A 21,684-nucleotide genomic window follows, 5' to 3' on the forward strand; every position below is an offset into this window, starting at 1 on the left:
TGTTAAGTCAATGAATGAGTACCGTGAACACCAATGCAATAGTTTCATTCCTACTATTGTGTGTGGATTTTTAAAATTTGTTTAAAAAGTGTTAATATACTTCTACTTTTTGTTTATTCCATCTTTAAGTGTTTTCCGTACGGTTTCCGTACGGCTTACTTTGTGACCAATTCAAGGAGTTCCCTTTACGAAAACTTTGACGTATTTACCTTGTCTGTCCGTCCGGAATACAAATCTCAAGAACTGTTGGATGGATTACCGTCAATTTCAGCCAAGACGTAGAGGTCGAAAGTTAAGAAATCAGGTTATTTGATGGAGGTGGTACTCAATTTAGAAATTGTAGAAATCAACTACTTCCGATTTGAACGTTGATCACTACAGAGGAAAAACTAAAATACATGACGGGAAGCGGTCTTCTTAATGAGTTAAGCGTCCCACTCGAATATCTTTACTAAAACTGGAAGTAACTGAAATCTACTAGACGGCTTGAAATTTCTTCACGTCCTCATTGTGTGATCCAGAAAATTGAGCTGTTAGCCTTTTCCACTCACTACATAGTAATGAAACATATTTTCCCCGAAATCCGGTGTTACCAACCAAATCGAATTAAGCGACAGTTTTCGGTTAGAACGGGGGGGGGGGGGGGGGAGAGAAAAACCGATTTTCTCTTTCACTTCAGTAAGAAATGGAATGTCTCAAATGTTTCGACGAAGGAAAAAATAGCCTGGAAACTGCCAAATGCTTCTTGATGTTTTGTTATTTGACACTTTCAACAGAAAATCTTTCTTCAAGAGATACATGCAGGCAATTTAGTCAGTGTGTCCATTTTTCACATCCTACTTTGGAGTGTGTATTTTTTTAAAGTTATAAACGTGAATACATCTATTGAAAAATACAAAAGGTAGCATCTATCTTTCATTGGCGAGGGAAAAAAAAGAAAGAAAGGAAAGTAGCCTCTCAAACCCACATGTATAATTCATTCATGACGGTTAAAAGGGACGCAAAAATATGGCATCGTCTTTGGACTCGCATTAAGTTACAGTGTCATTAGCAGGGCCCGGATCTTGTTGACAAGTCAACTTTTTTCTGTTACGCATAGGACAAGGCAAGTTCAAATAAAAACGTTATCCATCAACTCTAGGTTCTAAAAATATAGTTTTTTAGGGTCAACTTTTGGTCACTTTTTGCTGTTTTGAAATTTCAGGTCATTTTTTAATATTTTAAGGTAACTTTTAGGTCACTTATGGTCTTTTTATTCTTCTACATAAGGAAATCTTTAAATGAACACGGTTTACGGATGTGGAAAAGACGAAGTTGAATAATCTCTTTTCTTACCTCCTGACTATTTGAGTGGAAAAACTGCATTCTTAACAAGCTAATGAAAACTAAATTGTAGCTGGTTAACGAAAGGTAGGGGTTGATAGGTGGCCAAACAGATAGTTTTGGGTTATTGACCACAATGAATGTTATCACGTGAATAACTAAAAATGCATTAGAAGGCGTACAAGGGCTTTAAACGTGTTTTTATCTATTATTTTCCTGTAGTCTAAACTTGCTAAGTTTTATTGTTTAAGAGTGCTTCCTAGTTTCAACTCGGGAGTGAATTGACGCTTTCAATACTTACAATGCCGTGCAATGGACTGATCAATAGAAATAAATGATCAATGGACTGCAACTAAGTGAAACAATACTTTTTGAATATGAGTGAGAAATGTTAATTAAAAATCCAATGGATATTAAAAAATGTCAATGTTTAATGAAATAAAAGTTTGAGAAAACGTAAGTCTTAAGGTCAATTTTTGTGATTTTTAGGGTCATTTTACAGGAATTTTAGTGTCATTTTATAGGTCACTTTTAAAAATTTTTAGGTCAACAAGATCCGGGCCCTGGTCATTAGTAAGAGATGACTGTTCGCTTAGTTCGCAAGACAACGCATTGTGGACATCATGATGTTACCACTACTATATTACTTTCGGTTTGAATATTCGGAAAAGTTATGCCATACAAACCAAACGTTTTCATATGGTGTACACGTGACACTGTTTTTTGTTTTTAATAAGTTAAGTCACTTACATAAAGATTGAATCAATGAAAATACTTTCTTTGTAAGTACAATAGTTCTACAATTCAAAGATTAAATAATGACCTCTTGATTAACTTGTTTTTGTGGACAGAACTATTGCAAAGATTTCTTGATGAAAGAACTAAAGATATTACTAATCTTCTAAATGCACAAACTGCGTGTGAGGCTGACTTGGGCTCCAGTCCTTCATATCTTGAAGATAATTCTACACATAACATAGAACATCTATGCAAAAATTAAAGAAAATTTAGTGGTTCTACGCAATTGACTATATAACAAACTGCACGAAATTCCTAATTCTCGGTTGACGTTAACGATTTTGCCTTTATAAAGATGCCTTTTGCCTTCAAAAATGCCTTTATAAAGATGCAGTAAACATGGTAAGTCCACTTTTTAAATGATAGTAATAAAAATGTGTCAATTACTTCTGTAAATAAATTACAAAAAATACATTTTTAGCTGCTTTGCTTGTACTGGAGATTGATCGGAAGATTGGTTGACACTGCAAAGCTACTAACTTACCATTTAAATTCGTAATTTAAATAAAGTACAAAGCGTGCTAGTTGCACAAAAAGGCAGATAATTTTATCATTTCTTTCACTCCTAATTCCAGCTAAAAGAGTTGAATATGATTTAAAGCGTAGTATAGATAATTTGATGAATTTGTATGGTAAGTTTGTTCATAACATTCTCTTTTCACTGCTGCCGTTCCCCGAATGGTTTGCAGATGAGATTCTGAGTTCGTTCGTTTACGAGGGTGCTATTTTTCTAGTGATGTACTATAGCTGCATCGTGGCGCGCTGAGTTCTTTCCAAAGTTCTGAAAGGTAATAAAAAGATCACAAACACTTCGTAAAGCATGTTTTCCTTTCATTACCTTCGGAAACTTCGGAGCCAGGTCTACTTGATTTGTTTGAAATTGCCTCTAGGTAGACAATTAAAACTAATTTTAATTGCTAATTTATTTAATCCATTTCAAGAAATTGAATGTAAAAAGCCCAAAATAATTCGTTTTCACTGAATAGAAGTGTGTATATATGACTTTCAGAGTTTTGGTTTGGTGTCGAAGAACCCAGCATTGAAGAATATCACGGACTACCTAATTGAGGAGGCATCGGCTGAGGAAGAGGAGCTGTTGGGCCATACAACGGACCAAGAAGAGGGCCAGGTGGAAGACACGGCAACCATCGAGAGAGACGAAAGTTTAATTAAGGTAAATTCTCTTCAAGTGATGTACTAATGTGTTTGTCTCTACTGAACTTTAGAGATAAAATGAAACGAAACATTTGCTGCAAACTCAAGCTAATGATAAATGAATGAGAAACAAGAGAACGGCACGGTATTATCTGTCATAAGTTTATTGAGGTTGGACTTCAAAATTTTTCGCTCTACATAAGAATTATCGTACTTAACACAGAAATATAATAAATATTTTCGTAACCATTTTAGTATGTTTTATTAGTTTCGTTATTCTGTTATCCAATATTTAAAGTTGTAAAGGTTCTGACATCTTGAAGAGTTATAAAATTTCTAGATTTTGTAGTGAATCTGTAGGATTAAGAGCTGATTTAATGAGTGTCCATAAGAAATGAAAAATGAAATGAAATCTTGTTAAGTTCTACGTCCCACGTTTATGCCGGCTAGGCTAAGGGAGACTGTGATGATGAGAAATGAATGAAGTGGTGGAATGAACAAAGTGAAAGGAAACGGGAAAACCCCAAGAAAAAACGCACTCACATGGTGTTTGTCCACCACAAAGTTCACTTGGCGCGAGCTGGGATCGAACCAGGGACTCCATGCACTAGAGGTGAACGTTCTACCACTCAGTCATCATAAAAAAAATATGTGATAACAAGAAGCAAATCGAGTTTTCTTCGTAAGTACAATCAGCCCACATGAAGGAGCTCAGGACCATTAGAAGTTTATAGGATAACATAATAATAAAGTGCACTAAAACGGTAAATAAAAGTTTGCATTCAATTATATACATTACGATTGCGTAAATCAAGCTGGAAACATTAGCGTTTTTACCTATCGTGCTTGCTAGTGGTCGCACAGTGCATAGTCTGTAACGCTCTTGTCTTTGGTGCGAGTGATCCTGGTTCGATTCCCACTGGGGATACTCGGTCTAGAAAGTGTAAACCCTTTTTCAGGCCATCCATGCAAAGTGAGGTTTTCCTATTCACACTAGGTAAATGTCAGGATGATACGTAACATAATGGTCCCAGACCGCTTCCTTCCTTCCAAGTTCCTTTCTTCCTCTCGAATTCCTCGGGTAGTGCGATCGCCAAGGACATCATCCCTCATACGGGATTGGGTAACATGGCCATAGATGCCGAGTGCCCAAAAGTTCGTGTAAATACGATAACTGAACTTGCAAGGAATCGTAATAAAATGAAAATGTCATACTTTGGGAATTATCGGATTATTCTGTTATGGTAATTGGAATTTACAAATGTAGACGACTGAACTTAGAATAGATATATATCTTGTGCACTTTGCCACAGTCCGTCAGACATTTGACGTATACATAATAGCAAACTTACATACGTCCTCGTAGCTCAGCGTTCTAATCAGTTATATCTTCATTATTCCAATCAACATGTAGATAGGTAGCATACTATTATCTGGCAACCATGATCAGTCTCTATTCGTTGCCATAACGACAAGTAAATTACACAAGCCAACATACAAACTTGAAAAAAATCAACAAACAAATCAATATTAATCAGTACATGTCAAACTAACGTTTCTTTTTCTTTTTCTTTCTCTCCTGGATATTGCAACATTTAAGAACACTTTTTGCCGTAGAGCTTATAATACGCAATCGCACATAAACGTTATAATTGCAAAACTCCTGAAAATCTTAAATTATGCGTGTAAGTTTTTGTTAAGTTCCTTAAAATAGGTATCGAAGACTCAAGTAGTAGTTAGACGTCTGAACACAGCTTACAGTTCAATGTTGGAAATATTCAAATCCTCTTTTGCTACTTAATGCAATGTGCTGCGGTGGCTCAGTGGTAGATCGTTCACCTCTCGTGTATGGAATTCTTGGTTCGATCCCAGCTCTTATCAAGTGAACTTTGTGGTGAACATACGCCGTGTACATGTGTTTTCTCGGGGTTCTTCCGTTTCCTCCCACTTAATTCATTCCACCAGTGCATTCATTTCTCATCACCACCGTCTCCTTTAGCCTAGCCGGCATAATCATGGGACGTAAAACTTCAAGATTTCATTTAATTTTTAATGTAATGAATCTTCCAAGACAAAGTAGTACCTTTGCAAATGAAGAAATCACACGCTTTTTTTGACCAAAAACAAATATATCATAAAGAAACAAGGAAGGATTGCTAAGGAGTTCATTAGGTATTGATATTGCTAAAGGGTAACTAATTAACTGTTTCGATAGCTGTGTGTGCTGTTCCGTGGTGCTGTGATTTAGTGCGTCTAAACCTGGTTCGAATCGCATTGTTTAATTTATTTATTTTTAAAACTTACATAATACTTTGTCGTGATGTGTGTTGGGAATGCTTCACTTCTTTCCCCTTCGATATGTTGTTGCCAAAGTACCTACTTTATGGTTTACAAAAATTCAGTCATGCAGTTAACTTGTGTAGGAATGTGCAAATGAGCCTAGTTAAAACGTTTGTTTTCAATTATATTAATGCAGTATATAGTGAATTATTTTTAGTATTTGGAAATTACTTGAAATTGTATATTTTGTACGTTGTCTTGTAATGCACACTTTGGCACATGCAAGTTACACTAAGATTTGCTTTGTGTGTTCCAGGTATTGGATAGGCTGTTGTTTTACCTTCGCATCGTTCATTCAGTAGACTACTACAACCATTCGGAGTATCCTAATGAAGACGAGATGCCCAACAGGTGTGGCATTATGCATGCCAGAGGAATTCCTCCATCTTCGAAGGTAAGTTTTCAGAAAAGACAGATAAATGTAGACTGTAACTCTAGACACACTATTAAGTCCAAGTGTCAACTACATAAAATGAAACTGTTTTACGTTGAGGCTTCTTGTTTGTGTTACTCTTCGGAATCAATTTTTTCCTTACATATTTCATTCGCCGGAACTGCTAGGGACTTCTGGGCAGTATCCAAATAGCAGGCTTGTGCGAAATTTCCTCAGTCTTACTTAACTCTTCGTAATTTTAAAAATATCTAAGATCCATTGGAATTGGCGTGTGTATAATCCTAAATATTAAATTTTCCCCAAAGTTTTTGTGAGGGCCATACTGAAAGTCGTGAGCAACATATTTTCACAACTGTAATCTTTAGGTGTAAGTGAAACCAAGTATATCATCTCAATTTATAGACCTTTCTTTCGAGTCGTTGACGCTGTTTGTTGCTAGCATGTGACCACAGGCAAAAGTTCCAAAATGGCGGGCAGCGATGTTTCGTTTCGGCAACGTGCTGTGACTAAATTCCTTTTTAAATAGAACCAATCTGCTTCTGAAATTAACCGCTGGCTGCAGCGTGCCTATGGAAATATGTGCATGGGTGCCAGCAGTGTTAGGAGGTGGGTGAAACATTTTAAGAATGGAAATAAGAGTATCGAAGGTGATCTTCGCAGCGGGCGCCCTCGAACTGCCTCCACGGAACGCAACAAGTTAAGGGTTGATGAGCTGATTAGGGGAGATAGGTGTATCACTGTGAATGAAATCGCTGTAAAATTGGTGTTGGACATGGAACGGTGCAAGAAATGATTCACAGGTTAACACTTCTTCAGAGATTTCGACATAAAAGTGATGACTTTTTGATGAGTATTGTGATTGAAGATGAAAGCTGGTTCCATCATTGTGAACCTGCAACAAAACGACAGAGTATATAATAGCACCACTTGAATTCCCCACTAAAGAAGAAAGTGAAGACAGTGCAATCGGTAGGTTATGTTATCTGGAGCGTCTTCTGAGATTCACAGGATTGCAGTCTGGTTGACTTTCTTGAGCCTGGACAAACCATAAATTCTGCCCGCTATATCCAGACACTTTTGAAGCCCCGTCGTGCCTTGCGTGATAATCGTCTTGGAAACATCATCCTTGAACAGGATAATGCACGTTCGTTCGCATACTGCACTTGCTACTATGGAGCAAATCAGGAGATTTGGGTGGGAAACAGTTCCACATCCTCCCTAGAGCCCCGACATGGCACCCTCCAACTACCATCTTTTCGGTTTTTGGAAGGAACATATGCAAGGCCATCGCTACGAGACACTGGAGGATATTCGGCAAGCAGTGCGTCAGTGTTTACAAGCAGCTGGAACGGAATTCTATCACAAGGGTATTTTCAGACTTGCAGAAGGATGGGAAAGATATGTGCGAAAAAACGGAGACTATGTGGAAAAGTAAAAGAAAGGTCTGTATATTGACATGATATATTTGGGTTCACTTACAAATAAAGTTTACGGTTGTGAAAAAAATGTTGCTCACAACTTTTAGTATGCTCCTCGTATATTTATATATAAAATGAAGGGTTAAATTGGATAAGACCTTATGTCCAAAATTAGTGAAAATCACTTTTTTTTTTCCTTCAGTTTAGGGACCTTTGGGAAGGGCCTCATCACTGGACAAAAGCTGAAGTTAAAGGTTTGGATGAGACCTTTTCCAAATAAGGAAACAGTGGAGAAAGTCTCATGTAGATGTTATACGACGCCAGTGTAGCAAACAAAACAGCTTTTTTTGGATGAAACCACACATGCAAGTTGAAAGTATGTAACTGATGTTTGAGTTCTTGGGAAAAAAACATATCTTCCCTTCTTAAATTAGAAGAGGGATAAATGAGACAGAGTTAAAGTAAGACTAAGCTCCCTGTCTATGACATCATTGAAGAATGGCACGGGATTTGTTACAACAGTAACATCTGCCACCCGGAATAAGGAAATTACAGTGTAATACGTTTCAGGCGAGTACAAAGAGCCGCACTGTGCAATGATCTAGATCACTACGAAATATTTCAAGCTAAAAAAAGGTTGATTTTTTTTAACGTATTATTTGTAAATGCAATAATTCAGATTAATTCGAGAAATGGTCCAAGAAAATATTATTTTATCTTAATTTAAAATTTTCCCATTAGAGGTCGCGACTTCTAATTTGGCGGTTAGCTTAATTTAGTATTTTATCTATCTCATTAATTATTTTTTTTTTTTTATTTATTTCGGGGGCGAGGAACGTCTCACTCTTATCAGAGAAACGCTTCGTATGAGTTATTTGACAATCAGGCATAGAGTTTATCCTTAATCACTTGATGTATAGAGGACTCTAGTAATTGTACCTGAATCTTCATTTCTCGTAATAAAGTTGGCACATGATCGCTCTATCTGTTAAGTAGAGGGTTCGGATAAAAATATAAATTACTAATCTTGTACATATTCCTAAGGTGACCAAATTTCTTCATATGACAGTATTTCGGACAGATTCCTCGACTGCGCTTCGTCGGAATTGGAAAAAGGGTTTAAATCATTCTGTACAAAAATTTAATTACATGCTTGATGCTGTGACTCCAGTAGAAATGTTGGTTACTTTGAACTGACTTAGTTACGATAAAGCAGCTCAACTTTAGTGAAAGTCGTAAACACAAGTATTCAACACTAAAGTTATATTTAATTTAATCCTAAAATGAACTTCCCTAATCTCTAATTTGCTATTTACGTATTTTTCTAGATCATAATTTCTTTGTTAGAAGGTTCCTACAGGATATTTTAATCCACTGCAACAAGGTTTCGGAGTTAGTTGAAACACATATTGAAAACACGTTAAGAATTTCAGTTTTGCCAAGTGTATATTGTAATCCAAATAATAAATTAATGCGATTTTGCTGTAATCAAAAATTAGGTACCATAGCTTTGATACTTTCTCCGCGTTGATGGAAATACGCTGCAGGACCCTTCTAAGGAATGTGTAAATAGCGAATGAGAGGCTGTGGAGTTACTATATTAAATTAGATGTAATTGTACTGTTGAGTAAGTGTTCTTACTGCTCCCACCGCTATTGATTTTCGTTAATATTAATGCATATTAGTATTTATAAGTTTAAATTGATTCTAGTGTTCCTACTAGTATTATAACATCAAACGTGTGATCTGGTGAACAAAATGCACCCTATTTTTCCAATTCTGATGAAAGGCAGAAGAATATGCCCGAAATATTGACCATTAGAGAAATTTGGTCGCAACAATAACATGTACAAAGTTAGTAGTATTCGATTTAATGAGTTTCTTTGCGCTCCATTAGCAATTACTATGAATAATTCATCGGGTTACAAAACACTATGTATTCAGAAGTAGAAGGTGTGCAAAGATTGGTGATACATGAAAAGATACGAAGTTTTCATGGCGGTAAGTGGCACGTATTCAGTCACTAGATGGCAGTCTTGTGACGACAATTTACGAGATGATGGCAGTGCAGAAGAACAGTTTGTGTGTCAGAACATGCAAAGTGTTCATCAGTTACGGAAGTCCAATACGGAAAAGACGCACGTGGTCACTAGAGCATTTCCCATTGATATTGTCAGTTTCGTGCACAGGTTGTCTATGTAAAGGTTGTCATTGTGAGGTATGACTAGTTGTCTCATACCTAAACTTGTTCTCAGAAGAAACAATGAAGTGTGTGGTTTGCATGATGTTCATTTCTTAACATCACTACCCAGTTGTGTAGTTCTCTCACCATGTGATTTCTTTCTGTGGAATGTGTGAAATACACAGTTTATCTACCTCTAACGCCAACAACAGTTCAAGATCAAGGAACATGTCACTGCTATGTGCGGAACCTTGAGGGAACCTGAATTGAACGTGTGGATTGGTAGACATATTGGACATCTACAATTTATTGTACCAGTGACTTGGTGGGTATATGTGTCTTTTCATGTATCACTCATGTTTGCAGGCCTTATATTTTCAAATACTTTATGGTATTCCTGTATATTAAAATGATTACTGTTGGCAGTAATAGTGCAAGAATGTAAGTTTCATATGTGCTTAGTTAAGGGCTGCTGTTTTTCTCACTCTTGTGTAGCTATGCATGAAATCTTGAGTGAAAATTTCCAGCGTTTATTGGGATGAGAGGACCAATATCATGGCTTTTAGTATCCTTGTTTTTTCTTTTATAATAATAAAACCAGGGCTGTTCAGAAAGTGATAGACGTTTTTGCCTATCGCGGCAGTGGCAGGGCTAGAGTCTCCATCTTGGTTTCAGAACGTTGCGACACTCAGTACGCATCCAGCTGTGGTAGCGTGAGAACTGTGACGCTCTTACTGTGCTTTCTGCGACGTGTTAGAATGTGCGCTGCAATTGAAAATCCCGCCTCTTGTGAGGTGTGTTGTATGATCAGGTTTCTGTTGGCAGAAAACCACAACCCAATTGAAATCCATCGCCAACTGTGTGAAGTGTACAGACATGAAATAATAAGTGAAGGCCGAGTGAAGCAATGGTGCATTGATTTTAAAAATGGCCGTTCCAATGTTCATGATGAGGATCGCATTTGATGATAAGCTAGGCCCAGGCTTGTGTTTGATGAACTGGTGAGGCAAATCGACGACAAAAGTCGTGCAAATCTTCCCAGGGATGAAGATATGACTCGCTTCACAACGCTTTGATACTGACGCCAAACTGGATGCCGGGGTGTAAGCCAGTGGTTGAAATCGCAGGCAGCGATATTGACAGGGTGTCTATCGGTCACGAAAGTCACGAAATTTAGCTTATGGATCACGATTTTTTAACTGTGCAAATTTCAAAACGTCTTTTACTTTCTGGACAGCCTTCGTAATACAGAGGTTCAACGGATATGGCATTAGATCGAAAAGAATTTGAGATATTGGTAACTGATACTTGGAATACATATTGAAGCCCTTGCTGTGGAAAACTAAACTCGTAGATAAGTTGTAGTGTTTTAACAAGTGAATTATTTCAATACATCCAGTAGTTCCGAAGGAACTCGTTCTTGTAATTCCATTTAGTCGTGCTCATAACTAGCATATTCTAATATTAATGTTCATGTAAGTTTTGTAAATTTATTATTTCTAATTTCTGCTCTTTACAGTCTTGAAAAATTTGCCTGGGTATAAACTAATTGACGTGATTTAATATTTCAGGTTAGTCAACAGGAGATAAGTGATTATTGTCGTTCGTTTGAACAGAAGATTGCTTCGTTCCTGCAGCCGATAACCAAAATGGTAGAAGAAGAACTCGAGAAGTTGGGAGTTAAAGATGCAGAAACGTATCCTTTCATTACTAGAATCCATTTTAATCCTACGTTCATTCCTCACATGTGGATAGGTTAATTGACTATTGTTAGTTAAATAACTTAAAAGGAACAAACTTTTTTTTTTTTTTTTTTTTTTTTTCATCACCCGCCTGTATGTTCTCTGATAATAATGGTGCAAGTAGTATATGTTTCTCCGTTAGAAAACAAACAAGAGGTAGACTGTTATTTAACATGGTGTTAGTGAACTCCGTGTCAGAAGATGATTCCCTCTAAATAAAATTATAAATTGGCGAAAATGCGAAATGTAACATTTTAAAACGCCTTGGCTCTAAAACTGTGGAGTCTGTCGCAAGTGATTCAAAGAATTACATAGCAAGTAGTAGTGCTAAATGTTCATGCTTCATAATCTTCTGGTACCCACGCAGTAAATTCTCAATTAGTACCTAAAAATATATCCTCGTATCCCAACGTAACATTATAGACTTCATTTCACAGAAACGTGGATATTCACATAGAGCGGATAGTAATAGTTCCTGCGTAATTCCTTGACCTGCTTTCGAGAGATCTGAAAAATTTTCAAACCAGAGAATTTTACAACGTGATATTACACATTTTCGATAGTTTATCACTGAATAAAATTCCATTTTCGAGTCATACTTGTTAGCAGTTTTCGATATAAGGAATCATCTCTTACATTTATGACACGAAGTCCATTAATATCTTATATACTAAATAATTAAATACAGGTGTACTAACTCTGTGGCCTATGGAACCCGGAGGCTGTATGCTGTGTTCACTAAAGCTCTCCTTAGCCAGCTGTATCCAATTTCTACTTTGTATTCCTATTTCTGCGAGATCCACTGTAATATTATCCTCCGATCAGCGCCTAGGTCTTCCTAATGGTCGTTTTCCGATTGCACTGTCAGGTACAACTTTGAAAGCGTTTTTGCTTTCATTCTGGCTACATGGCCTGCCCACCTAAGCCTCCTAGATTTGATGACACTAACAATATTTGCGATGCGCGACGCTGGGAACTTAGCGTCGGAAAGGCCACAATGAACCCCCCCCCCTCCAGAATTTGTTGAATTTCGGCAAGATCACACTACGCTCGATCACAATGCTTCACTGCGTGACTAACTGCATACTGTTGTTTCGTGGCAGTCTCGCGGCAACGAGTTGTGGATTTGCGGTACAGTTGCACATTGACTTTTGCTCAATATAAATGAATCAACTTCTGTACTTCGTTGTGATTAATAAACAATTTACTTAAAACTATATATTGTAAAGCACTTGATGGATAAAATGATGATTTTCCCATCAAAGCTCTTCCTTTTAAAAATCCTGGGTACAGCACAGTTCTGTCTTACGTAATTAAGAGATCTAAGTAGAAAATCGTTACGATAATTAAGCAAGAATTTGTAAGTAGAAATTGCTGTATTTAGGTATGAATTGGTTTCTTTAAGTATGGAAACAGTGTTACCAATTTATATTAGCTCCAATACTTCCATATCAGTAGATGTAGGTTCCTTAAAATATACAGAGCGTTCAAAAAGTCTCTATACACCTGAATTGTCATATTCAAAGCAGCGAGAAAATTATTTTACTCAAAATTTATTATATTTTATGGCATAAAAGCACTATGTACAAGGCGTATCATATACACACACATTTTAACAGCAAATGTTGGAAATGTCCCCCATGAGCCTCCAAACATGCTTGCATACGTTTCTTCTTGTTCTCAAATACTCTCACAAGTTGTTCGTGTGGAATGCTATGAGCAAAATCTCGAATAGCTGTTTCGAGTTCTTGTAGCATGTGGGGGTTCCCTTTATAAACAGAATTCTTTGCATAACCCCAGAAGTAAAAATCCGGAGGAGACACTATTGTTTCAGAGACCGCTAACTAGATGCAACAATTACTTCAACGTCACTTTGCCGACTGGAATCTAAGAAAGGAACTTTACGCAAGGCGATAATATAGCAGTGTTGGAAACCTTCGCATAAAATTTTATTTCATGTGACTTTGAATGCGACTTTGACTTGCCACGATTCAGGTGTATAGAGATTTTTTGAACGCTCTGTATATATATTTTTAAAACCTCATTTCGTTGATTGGGGAGGAGATGAACTTTTCTTCATTTATTGTCTTTTTGAGTTTAACAGTTGTTGAGAGTATACAATATATATTCAATTTTGTTATGATACAAAATAATACGATTTGTTTTCCTAAATTGGTGTTACAGTGAAGTAGAAAAATTTATTCAGGCGAACACTCAAGAACTGGCGAAGGATAAATGGCTGTGCCCGTTGTCTGGTAAAAAGTTCAAGGGACCTGAATTTGTTAGAAAACATATTTTCAATAAACATGCGGAGAAAGTGGAAGAAGTGAGAAAAGAGGTAAGTAAATTGCCTATTAATATTTATGTATATCAGTGCAAGTTTATTTAGAAGTTCCGAAGAGTTTGATTTAGATATGATTGCCAATACTCAAGTCAAATGTTCACATAATTGTTTTACCCCTGTTTTGAAGACATGTTCGTTGACGTCGTAACGTCTTTGCTTCCTGCGAGATGCATCTGAGGTGCTACCCAAAATATCCAAGAATGTCATTGAAAAAATCAGAAAACTATACGTACGTTCTAATGTCTCCGACACCTTCAAAGTAGTCCTCTACGACATGTATGCAAGGATTCAGTGTTCTCACTTTTGGAAGCACTCCTGGAAGTCCGCAGAGTGAAGGGCGTTTAGGACTCTTTGCGATTCCACTTGGATGTCTTCAATGGAGTCCAGCTGCTGCCATTTTGTTTTTGGCCAGAACTTCTCTCACAGCGAGCAAAGTGCGCGGGCGCGTTGTCATGGTGCAGCAACCAGTCTTTCGTTTGCCATAGCTGTTTGTGCGTAACATTTTCCCTCAGTCTCTTCAAAACCTCACAGTAAAACTTCCTATTGACATTCTGACCAGGTGGAACAAACGCCTTATTCACAACTCCTCGAATGTCGAAAAAAATGATCAGAATCAACTTGATGTTGCTGCGAACTTGTCGAGCTTTTTTCAGCTTTGGAGAGGATGGCATCTTCCATTGTGATGATTGCTGCTTTGTTCCCGGTCCATAACCATAGACCCAGTTTTCATTACCTGTAATGACTCTGGATAAGAAGTTTAGACACTCTCCAGTTCTTTGCTGCAGCTCAGTGCACGTCTGAATTCCGAGATTTTTTTGTCGATGCTGAGAAGGCGAGGGAGAAACTTGGCTGCAATTCGTCTTATGTCCAGTTCATCGGATAGAATTCGTTGACATATACCGTACGACAGTCAAACTTCATTACCACAGCCCGGATTTATATGCAAATTGCATGTTTATAGCAGCGTGCTAAAACGTATGGAAAGTACTTTTTTTTTTTCGATGGATTTGTAAGGAATCGTTTGAGATGCATATGATAGTGCATATAAGTGCATATTTTGAATGAATTTCGATGTGCATGCATATTTCATAAACTTTCGAATTTTATTTTTGCATACTAGCGTATTTCAGAGTATATCACAAGAAAGTAAATTATATTTAAAGTGAACTGAATCACTTTGTAAACGCAGATGTAGAATATATTTTTTTTTAAAGCGCTGAGTTTGTTGCTCATAATCTTTGGTAAATTCACTTTCGATTGCTGCTAACACTGCGTCAGATAAACTTTGACAAGCATTAGGCAAAAATCCCGGGTACAAAACAATCTGTGACATTGCAAATGTACACAATGGTGAAAACATGGAATTGGTTGGAAGAGGACCTAATATACAGGAAGACATTTGGTGTTTTTCAATGCACCAGTGACTTGTACTTATGTAGAAAGGAACTTTTCGATCTACAAAACGCTTCCTACTGATAAACGCACAGGGTTTACAGAAGAAAATCTAAGGAAGACGTTCATAATTCATTGCAGCAGAGGTCATTAAAGTCAGATATTTTTGTGAGAAATTGAAATTTTATTTTCTTAGTGTGTATTTCAGTGCATATGTTAGGTTTTTTAATGCATATTTTGGTGCATGTTTTTGATACTTTTCGTGCATATTTGCATCCATATCTCGGGGTGGGTTTATGCATTGAGATCCAGACTCGAAGATCAGCATATCTCACATACATTTTTGGCATCTTGACCTAATTGTTCGTACGATATTGGGTAACCTAGAGCCTTGAACATAGTGTTCAAGACTTTTGCCATATTTCTACCATATTTTCTTTAGTCCTTTTATCCGAAGGTCTATGCGTTACGGTTCTTAGCTAGCCTCTTAGTCTTCAAATAGTAATTCTTGTTGCTATTAATCATGGCGCCTCTAAAACACGTGAGGCATAACAGCTGAACGTTAAATATTTGTTTTTCTTCGTTGATGATTGCAAAAGTATAAAATAACACGAAAATAACATTGAAAATACAATTAGTGTAATACGAATATTTTAAGTTAACACCAAATCAACGCAGTAATGCAGAAAATGAACTATTTTACGGTTCCTCTTGCCGCCCCTCCATGTTCTAGTGATCCTGTTTATTGAACTAGAGGCCTTTACGTGGTTTCCGACATTGCTTGTCAGTAGAAATGGAATGGCTCAAAAAGAAAAAGAAAAAAAAAGGAAAAAAAATTCTGACGTTTGTCTAGAAATTCTGGATTTTTTCTAAAAAATTCAATTTTAATATGAAATAATCGTACATTCAGCCTTTCTTTTTCCATTATAAGGCGGAAGTTCAGTAAATTAGTGTATTAAGAAAGAAGTATTCAACTAGAAAGGACATAGGGAGTTTAGCGGACGCAATGAGTTTTCTATTTGCAACATTTTTTTCGAAAAGCTATTTGAGAAATGATCAACGACAAAAATATTTTAGTAAAGCTTGTAATAGTGTTAGCGATAACTGAGCTGAAAATGTAATTAACTTCATGGAATAAAATTATCGTTTACATTGCATACATACCTTAAATAATAATAACAATAATAATAATAATAATAATAATAATAATAATAATTAACGCATATCGGAGATATTCGTTCAATATCTTTCCTAATTCAACGCATATATATTGCTATCCAACGTGGCAACATGTCGTCGGTTCTTGGCACCTTACCACATGGAAAAGAACTAGATGAGATATTTCTTCTCTAACACAAAGGACAACACTGAACATTTATACAACTGGACTACATACTATACAAATAAGGTGTAATATCATTGGATGGCGTAGAAAAGCAGACAGTAACACTAGATATGATGCCGTTGATAGGTGGTTTTCTACCCCTTCCTTTGGTTCGCCTAGCGAAATATATTTCCTGCTGACTTAATTATTTTTTCGCAATTATTTCATAAATTTATTTAATGTAATTGTTACAATTTTACTCAAATTATTATATTTTACTGTTATTCTGTTAGTAATTATTGTTCCATTCCTCATTTATGCCTGTTATTATTTTATTTGAATGTCGAATAATTTAGAATTGTAATAAATTATATTACAATAATAATAAAGTTAATCACGTTTTAGGAGCTAAAGAAACACTTAATGTAGGAACATAGGTGGAATAAGTATGTAATGAACTTTTGCTGTAGTATTGTAGTAGTTCAATAGGACCATTTGTGATCTTAATTTTGTAACCTGAACTCAGGTCTGAATCTTACAATAAAATTTTTCTCAAAGAGAGAATGAGATGTCAGTGTAAGGAATTTAATAATCTAGGAGCTAAGGGTTCAGGCTATATATTAAGATAATAAGGGTAAGAGATGGGTAGAATTATTGAAGTTATTCAATGTACAGGGCTTATCTGTAAAGTAGTGAGACTGGCCACCGCGCAGCGCTCCAGTTGTCAGCAGCGCGCTCCTCGGTGCGGGGATTTGTGGTGGGAGGTCTAAGCTAAGCAAGGCATCGGGCGGCAGTAGCGTCCGAGCCCTGGCGCGGTAAGGATCACATGTGGCGCGGGCTTTTGTCACTCTGGGACGAACGGTTAACGTTGATTTTCTACAAAGAAGTTCTTGCGCGCCTTCACAGAGCTTGCAAACTGAAATGATCGGAGATTGACAATCGCTGGAAGATCCACCAGTCTACATCGCCTTTGTTGTAACCGGCTACTGGCTTGGATAGAGATTTCAACCTTGCCGCAGCCACCGTATAGCCACTATGTGAACGCACCATGTTTTATTTCTGTTCCCAAAGCTCAGGAGAAGTCTGAAAGATTACCGTTTGGACGATGTTTACGCCATCCAGCGGGCTGTCACAGAGTCCTTGAAAGAGGTTACGACAACAGATCTCCAGGAAGCATTTACAGCATGAGAATCGCGTTGGCATCGGTGTATTGACCCCAAAGAGACTTATTTTGAAGAACTTTAATAATATGTAACGATCGGATCAATAAATTCTTTTTACGAGATCCAGTCCCATTACTTTATGGACAAAACCCTGTAATGCCCAAATTTATGGTATTGTTCTAAGTTACCTTATTCTGTCTAATTTAAGATTAGTCTAGTGATTTTCATTTTAGATTATTATTTATCAATAATAAGATCAATCGAGTGCTTAGTTGTACAAAAGCCAGACATTCGTATTAATAATGTATTTAGACCACAATTAACAAATATTATATCAGTAATAATATATTTAAAACTGAGTTACATTAGTTAGTAGAAATAAAAGGCGGAATTTTAACATAATGCCTTCCAGTCCTAGGATTAATAACTGTTGATACATCATAATATGTGTTGATCTTACTAAATAGCTCCAGAAGGTTTTCAGCAGTGGCGAACAGAAAGTCTAAATATGTTAGAGAGAGACAAATGTTGGGAGATCTTTATGTTGTGACATTATCAATGGCTGTGTGGACTAAAGAATTCCCGTTGCAGGTGGAGTACTTCAACAACTACCTCCGAGACCCCAAAAGACCGCAGTTAGCTGAACACCCAGGAAACCGTCCGGCGCGGAAGGAGAGCACTGGCGAGCGAGAGGGCGCTTCTTATTCAGCTACTCCAACCAATTATATGCAACAGTGAGTATCTGTTTCATGTTCATGGGATACAATTTGCAAGTTGTTGCTCTTAATGGCAATCTGTAGATGGTCGTCTTCCAAAAAAAATCCAAAATTGTGGCAGTGAAAAGTAACCAGCAAAATAATCTCAGCGTAATACTTGTCACTTATTTGTTATAATTTTTTTTTTTTTTTTTTTCAGAATTATTAGAGAGAACTTGGAAAGTGATTGTGTGTAAGGTCAATGAAAGAAAAATTGTATTATTCGATCCACAATGTCTCTTCTTGCTTTTAGAATAGGTGCTATTGACCGAAACATTTAGTTTTTGGCTGTGACAAAAATGATTCTCACTTCCCATACCGATTTTTTTTCTTTCTTCTTTTTTTGGAAACAGCGTTATTAGTTGCAATGACCTAAATTTGAGAGTTTGCATAGTGCTTCTAATACATCTCACCAGACCTAAATTTTGTGGCCCCGCGTAGCGTAGTCGCTAATGATCTTGCCTTCGGTGCGAGCGGTCCTGGGTTCGATTCCCTGTGGAGGCACTCAGTCGAATAACTGCAAAATAGCTTTTTCAGGCCAGCCATTCTGAATGAATTTTTCCTGGGTTTTCCTCATGCACACCAGGCAAATGACGGGATGGTACCTAACTTATAGGTCCCAGACCGCTTCCTTCCTTCGCTTTCTCCGGATAGTGTGCTCGCCGAGGGACGTCATCCCTCATACGTGACGGGTTGAATGGCCTAGATGCCGAAAGCCCAGAATTCTGAATCCTCAATCCTCAGACCGAAATTTTATTAGAGAACTTCTGAATGTAATTAGACCGGAAATGCTTCAGACTTCCAAAGAACAGCAAATAATTCACCCAGATTCGGCTTGATGACACTCAGGTATCATAGGAGTTAATTAGATCTTGTAAATATATATACCAGAACGGAATAAGTAGTATTTTGATCAAAATTGAGATGAGTTTGTAAATGACAATTACAGGTAGACACATGTGGTAAAGAAATGTTAGTAGTATTATGTTAGTTACCAGAAATATAGGTATTTATAGTCGCACTTGCCTTAAGAAACTAATGGGATTAGGCAACTTCAAACGTTATTGTCTGTTGAGTGATCAAGACGACGTTTTGAGTAAGGACTCATTCGGAAGAATTAAAGGAATAAGTTATTAGTAAATGTAGTTGCTGCATTAACATTAGGGGTACATGTACCGGGTGCATCAAAAGTTCGTGGCCATACAACAGCTCCATTATTAGTAAAGATCCGATAAAAGGAAAGAGAGGATTTTTGTTTTAAATTGGTGGTATCCAATATAAAATTATAAAAGTTTTGTTATCGGACTAGCCGTTCGGGTTTCATATTGGTAAAACGTCGGGATGTTCAATGAAAAAGCAGTGTTGTCTGTTCAGTAGGCTGCTAACTTAGGTCCTTGTCACATCAACAATACAGCGTTATTCGAAACGTATTGGAAGTGGTCTAGGTTTCCTTACATAACAATGTACATGTTTCTCATGTCATTGTTGCGTGCCTTCACGTTCTGCTTGAATAGCCTGCTCAACTGGAAACGTTATTTTTTAATTTAATACAGGGCGCCTGACCTGTGTGGAACCGGAACAACTAATAGGACTGGAAAATTATTACTATTTTAGATTGAAAATCACCTATTTCGAATATATTTTTTTCATTTTTCCGTATCTTGACTGATAACGGAGTTGGCCTGTGGCCTAGTACTTTTGGTACACCTGCTTATAAATACCGATAAAAATCGACGCAATATTCATAATTAGCCACTGATGGAACACAAAAAACAATTAGAAGAACAGCGTGTTCCCCTGAAGAAGAGTGACCGAGGGTTCCACCCACTCGAAATGTTGAAGAAAAGGTTATTGAGGAATATTACGGCTGACAGATTTCATGTTTAAATGAAATTTTTCTCAGAAACTAGATTTACGCACATACACTGTTTTGATTTTCATACATTCATACATTATTGACAAAACATTTTCACAAACTGAAAGGCTTAAGACAGGTAAACTATGAAATGATGTTTATTATTTTTTCTTCCAGGCTTCCTAATTACGGCTACAACTACGGTGGCAGTGGCGGCGGTGGAAGGCACGGAGGCTACTCCAATAACTATGGTGGATACGGAGGATACGGCCGAGACACCTACACGCGAGACACTTATTCCAGACCAGCCAGAGGGTCATACAACCGATCAAGGTAAGGCAAGTTCTTTTTTTTTTCAGTTTCTCACATTGTTAATCACATTGTGAAACTATGGATATTTAATATTGGCGATTTATCACTTTCGCTTCAGTTGATAAATAGAATGGGAGATGGAACCTTGAGTCTCTATGATGAGAAGAGTTTCTCGCTGCGTGTTTATTGTTTTTGCTGTATTACAATCAGTGCTGAAACCGAAGTTCGTTATTTCTACCACTTCCTGTTATCAGGAAGCTCTTCCTCGTTATCGCTGACCATTATTCTTCAACGAAAGTTAATATTGAAAGTAGACTTCGGTCACTTCCGGTTTCAGTAGAGAGATAAGAATTATGAATCTATTTAAAAAAAATATTTGACTCTCCCAGATAAAGTGATTCTTACACGCTTCCGTGTTTGATATTCTCATCAAACACCTATTTAGTGCATGGCGTTAATGGTCTGTATTGTGAATATTGTATTGTTCCACTGAGTATATATATAGATAACATACCAATTGAATTCATTAAAAATATAGGAGACAAGGGAAAGAAAGAATTGTGGCGACTATGCAATGAAATATATGAAACAGGAGAATGGCCAAGAGACTTTCTGAAAACGATCATGATACCGATGGCTAAGAAATCGAACCCAAAGAGATGTGAGGATTATAGAACTATTAGTCTCATATCTCATGCAGCTAAAATTCTGCTCCGAATAATGAACAGAAGGTTATATGGAAGAACAAATAAAGATGTTGAGGAAGAGCAGTTCGGGTTCAGAAGAGGCAAGGGCACAAGAGATGCTATTGGATTATTAAGGGTGATCGGTGAAAGATTTATAGAAAAAGGGAAAGAGGTGTATGTTGTATTTATTGATCTAGAAAAGGCTTTTGACCGCGTGAATTGGGAATTGTTGTTGGGAGTTCTAACAAAGATAGGGTTGGAATGGAAAGATAGAAGACTCATAAGAAACTTATACATGAACCAACAAGCAAGTGTTAGGATAGGGGAAGAACTGACGGAAGAGAGTGCAATTGGAAGGGGAGTTCGACAAGGATGCTGCCTCTCGCCAACACTATTTAATGTCTATCTAGAAGAAATAGTGAAAAAGAGCCTACATGATGATGATGGCATTTCGGTAGGAGGTAGAATGATTAGATGTATAAGATTTGCAGACGATATGGC

General features: G+C 37.0%; 1 protein-coding gene across 8 annotated transcripts in view; it reads left to right on the plus strand.

The window, feature by feature from the left end:
- Ars2 (arsenic resistance protein 2) overlaps window positions 1–21,684 on the plus strand; it is a 126,950-nt gene that overhangs the window by 87,714 nt on the left and 17,552 nt on the right. For 7 of the 8 annotated variants that reach the window (XM_081755280.1, XM_081755286.1, XM_081755287.1 and 4 more), the window contains 6 exons: window positions 3,131–3,295; window positions 5,873–6,010; window positions 11,182–11,306; window positions 13,537–13,690; window positions 18,167–18,309; window positions 20,363–20,518. In XM_081755280.1, the coding sequence (XP_081611406.1) occupies window positions 3,131–3,295; window positions 5,873–6,010; window positions 11,182–11,306; window positions 13,537–13,690; window positions 18,167–18,309; window positions 20,363–20,518 (881 nt within the window). Of the gene's footprint in view, window positions 1–3,130; window positions 3,296–5,872; window positions 6,011–11,181; window positions 11,307–13,536; window positions 13,691–18,166; window positions 18,310–20,362; window positions 20,524–21,684 lie in introns of all 8 variants that reach the window. The other variant, XM_081755283.1, reaches the window with a different exon arrangement.

The sequence above is a fragment of the Thermobia domestica genome, chromosome 4 (genome assembly GCF_964235325.1).
Source record: "Thermobia domestica chromosome 4, izTheDome1.hap1.1, whole genome shotgun sequence".
Taxonomy (NCBI): Eukaryota; Metazoa; Arthropoda; class Insecta; order Zygentoma; family Lepismatidae; genus Thermobia; species Thermobia domestica.